The 3189-nt window shown below is 64.5% G+C and overlaps 1 protein-coding gene across 1 annotated transcript in view; it reads left to right on the forward strand.

The window, feature by feature from the left end:
* Position 1: 1 nt before the first annotated feature.
* Positions 2 to 3189, forward strand: part of ENGASE (endo-beta-N-acetylglucosaminidase) — a gene marked incomplete at its 5' end in the record, with an annotated part of 20510 nt that continues 17322 nt past the window's right edge. Inside the window, 11 exons of the mRNA XM_031064288.1 lie at positions 2 to 62; positions 194 to 395; positions 684 to 832; positions 919 to 1076; positions 1208 to 1356; positions 1498 to 1663; positions 1986 to 2089; positions 2327 to 2435; positions 2536 to 2708; positions 2925 to 3079; positions 3160 to 3184. Of these exons, the coding sequence (XP_030920148.1) occupies positions 2 to 62; positions 194 to 395; positions 684 to 832; positions 919 to 1076; positions 1208 to 1356; positions 1498 to 1663; positions 1986 to 2089; positions 2327 to 2435; positions 2536 to 2708; positions 2925 to 3079; positions 3160 to 3184 (1451 nt within the window). The remainder of the gene's footprint in view (positions 63 to 193; positions 396 to 683; positions 833 to 918; positions 1077 to 1207; positions 1357 to 1497; positions 1664 to 1985; positions 2090 to 2326; positions 2436 to 2535; positions 2709 to 2924; positions 3080 to 3159; positions 3185 to 3189) is intronic.

Raw genomic sequence — 3189 nt, forward strand, 5'->3', positions numbered from 1 at the left:
GGACATCCAGGGAACCACCGTCCTGCACGACACCATCAGCGACCGCCCGCAGCCCCTGCCCGGTGAGTACCGGGAGAGGGGCCGGCCCAGCCCCGGGCCCCGCCGGGATGGGACGGTGTCGGTGCCGGTGCTGGACCGAGCTGCACAGGCAGTGCTCGCTGCTGACCCTGTCCCGCCTCCCCATCGCTCCCAGCAAGGTACTTTGACACGAAGACCACGGAGCCCATCAGCTTCTTCTTGACCGGCCTGGAGGAGCTGCTGGCCTGGCAGCCCAACAGCAACGATGAGTTCAATGTGTCAGCCGTGCCCCTGGCCAAGCGCCAGCCCCCGCTCCGCAGCGGGAGGCCCCGGACACTGGTGTGCCACGACATGCGTGGCGGGTACTTGGAGGACAGGTACGTGCTAGGTGGAAGGTGGAAGGTAGGTGTGACAGTGGAGCTCACCGTCTCCAACCCCAAGGCAGTTGTGTTTCTGCCTGACATGTCTCCTGCCGGCTCAGCCGCAGGTGAGCAGGGATGGGGTGTTTGGCTCAGTGCTTGGGGAGCCTTGCTCAGGCTGGGATGTTCAGAGGTGGCTCAGTGCCACAGCTCTGCCCAGCTCCCGGCTGTGAGTCAGGCTCCTACCCAGCTCCACAGCGTCTGTCAGCGTCCTTCCTGCACTGCCCAACCCTTTTCCTTCTGCAGGTTCATCCAGGGCTCGGCCACACGCAACCCCTATGTCTTCTACCACTGGCGCTACATCGACATCTTTGTCTACTTCAGCCACCACACTGTCACCATCCCACCCGTGGTCTGGACCAATGCGGCGCACCGGAACAGCGTCCCCGTGCTGGGTAGGGGCAGGGCTGGGCCTGGGGCAGCCCCAGCAGCGAGGTGGATTCACCAGGACGTGCGGCTGATGCTGCTCTGGCCTCCCCAGGCACATTCATCACGGAGGGGACAGACGGGGAGAAGCTGTGCGAGGCGTGCCTGGCCGGCGGGGAGGAGGCGTACGGCGCCGTGGCCGAGCAGCTGGCGCGCATCGCCCAGCACTACCGCTTCGATGGCTGGCTGGTCAACATCGAGAACAAGCTGAGCGTGAGTCCTGCTGGCCCTGCGTGCTGCCCTGCTGGCCCTGCTCGCTGCCCTGCCTCTGTGCTGCTCCCGTGGGGAGGGAGCCCCCTGCCCCGTGCCCTCACCCACCTGTGTCTCTCTCTCTCTCCTGGCAGGCGGCGGCCGGGGGGAACCTGCCCCTCTTCCTGCAGGACCTGACAGCACGGGTGCACAGCGCTGTGCCAGGGGGGCTGGTGATCTGGTATGACAGCGTCCTGAAGGATGGCACACTGAGGTGGCAGAACGAGCTGAATGATCAGAATAGGTGAGGCTGGCAAAACTGTCCCCGGGTGGGGGGCATGAGCCCACCCCAAACCCAGCCTGGCAGCAGTCAGGCACAACCTGCACGGCCCTTGGTGAGGCCACGTGTGACCACAGCGTCTGCCACCGTGCCCCTTGTCCCCAGGATGTTCTTTGATGCCTGTGACGGGCTGTTCACCAACTACAACTGGAAGGAGGAGCAGCTGGAGCGCACGCAGAGGCTGGCTGGTCCGCGCCTAAACGACGTCTATGTCGGCGTTGATGTCTTTGCCCGTGGGGATGTCATTGGTGGTGGCTTTGACACTGACAAGGTGGGTGTGACAGGGCTGGGCCAGAGTGTCACCCTGACCTCCCCAGCACAGGGCTCTGAGCTCCCACTGAGGGCCCTGCAGGGCTGTGCTGTGTTGGGCTGCTAACCTGGGGTGAACTGGTGAGGAGTGAGGGATCCCAGAGTGCTGGCCATGCATGAAAAGATCCCAGTGCTGCCATCCCTGGAGAGGGAGATGCTGCAGCACATCCCTCTGGTGTCCTGCCCCACCATGGGGCCAGTGGAACCTGGGGGGAGCGGGGACAGGACAGGGGACAAGGTGACCACCTGGCCTGGCCCATGCTGCTCACTGCCTGTTTCTGCAGTCCCTGCGCCTGATCCGCCAGTTTGGCCTCTCTGCAGCCATCTTTGCTCCTGGCTGGGTCTACGAGCACCTGGGCAAGGAAAACTTCCTGCAGAACGAGAACAGGTGAGGGCAGCTCAGCAGGGCAGGCGCTGGGGGAGGAACAGGGCTCAGAGTGCCCTGGCTTAGGAAGGCTGTGGGGTGGTGGGACACAGCTGCAGGGACACTGTGGCTGTCAGAACACCCTGGCTGCTGACCAGGAGCAGCTGGCCCCTTTCTGCCCCAGCTGAGGTGATACCTGAGGCCGTGCAGCGCAGTGACCGTAACAGGGGTCTCTGCCCTGACACCCACCTTTGCCTCCAGGTTCTGGGGCTTGCTGGCACAGTACCTGCCCACGCACAGCATTTGCACACTGCCCCTCACCACCTCCTTCAGCCTGGGCATGGGCACCAGCACATTCCTGGACGGCAAGGTGGGTGCAGGGTGACAGCTCTGCCCTGGTCAGACTGGCTGGGTTGGGCAGGGAGGTCCCTGCTCTTGGCTGCCCCAGCTCAGCTCTCCCTGTGCTGTAGGATGAAGACTCTGGGCCCTGGTACGACCTGAGCGCGCAGGACATCCAGCCGCTGTACCCGGAGCAGCAGGGCACGCTGAGCACCAGCTGCTGCCTGCAGGATGCCTGGTGTGGGGGCAGCTCCCTGCAGCTGCAGGGGACCATTCCCCCCGGCGAGGAGCGCGTGGCTGTCCGGTGAGTTGGGGCAAAGCCCTTTACCCCTCCTCAGCACTGGGCTGGCACCATGTCAGCCTGACATGGCCTGCATGGCCCGAGCTGTGTGGCCCCGGGCCTGGTGGCGAGTGTGCCCAGGCTCTGCCCACACTGCCCAGCACACCTAACATGATGCACTTTCTCTTTGTCTCTCTCTCTCTGTCTCTGTCTCTCTCTGGGTGGATTTGGGGTCATCAGCCTCTTCTCTTTGCAGATGCCAGCCCCTCCCAAGCTCTTCCTGACCCTGCTCTACAAGCTGGAGGGGCCACAGCCCGATGACTTCACAGTGGCACTGGAGGTCACCACTTGGGACTCAGGGATCTGCTTCGAGGGCAACCCCACCTCCCTGCCCGGTGAGAACCCTGTCCCCCTGTGCTCTGTGCAGTGAGCACCTGCTGCAGTCCCTCAGCCCTGCCCTCCCTCCCTCTGGCAGAGCCCAACGGCCGGTACCACCCCCGGTTCC

This window comes from Geospiza fortis, unplaced genomic scaffold (genome assembly GCF_000277835.1).
Source record: "Geospiza fortis unplaced genomic scaffold, GeoFor_1.0 scaffold261, whole genome shotgun sequence".
Lineage (NCBI taxonomy): Eukaryota > Metazoa > Chordata > Aves > Passeriformes > Thraupidae > Geospiza > Geospiza fortis.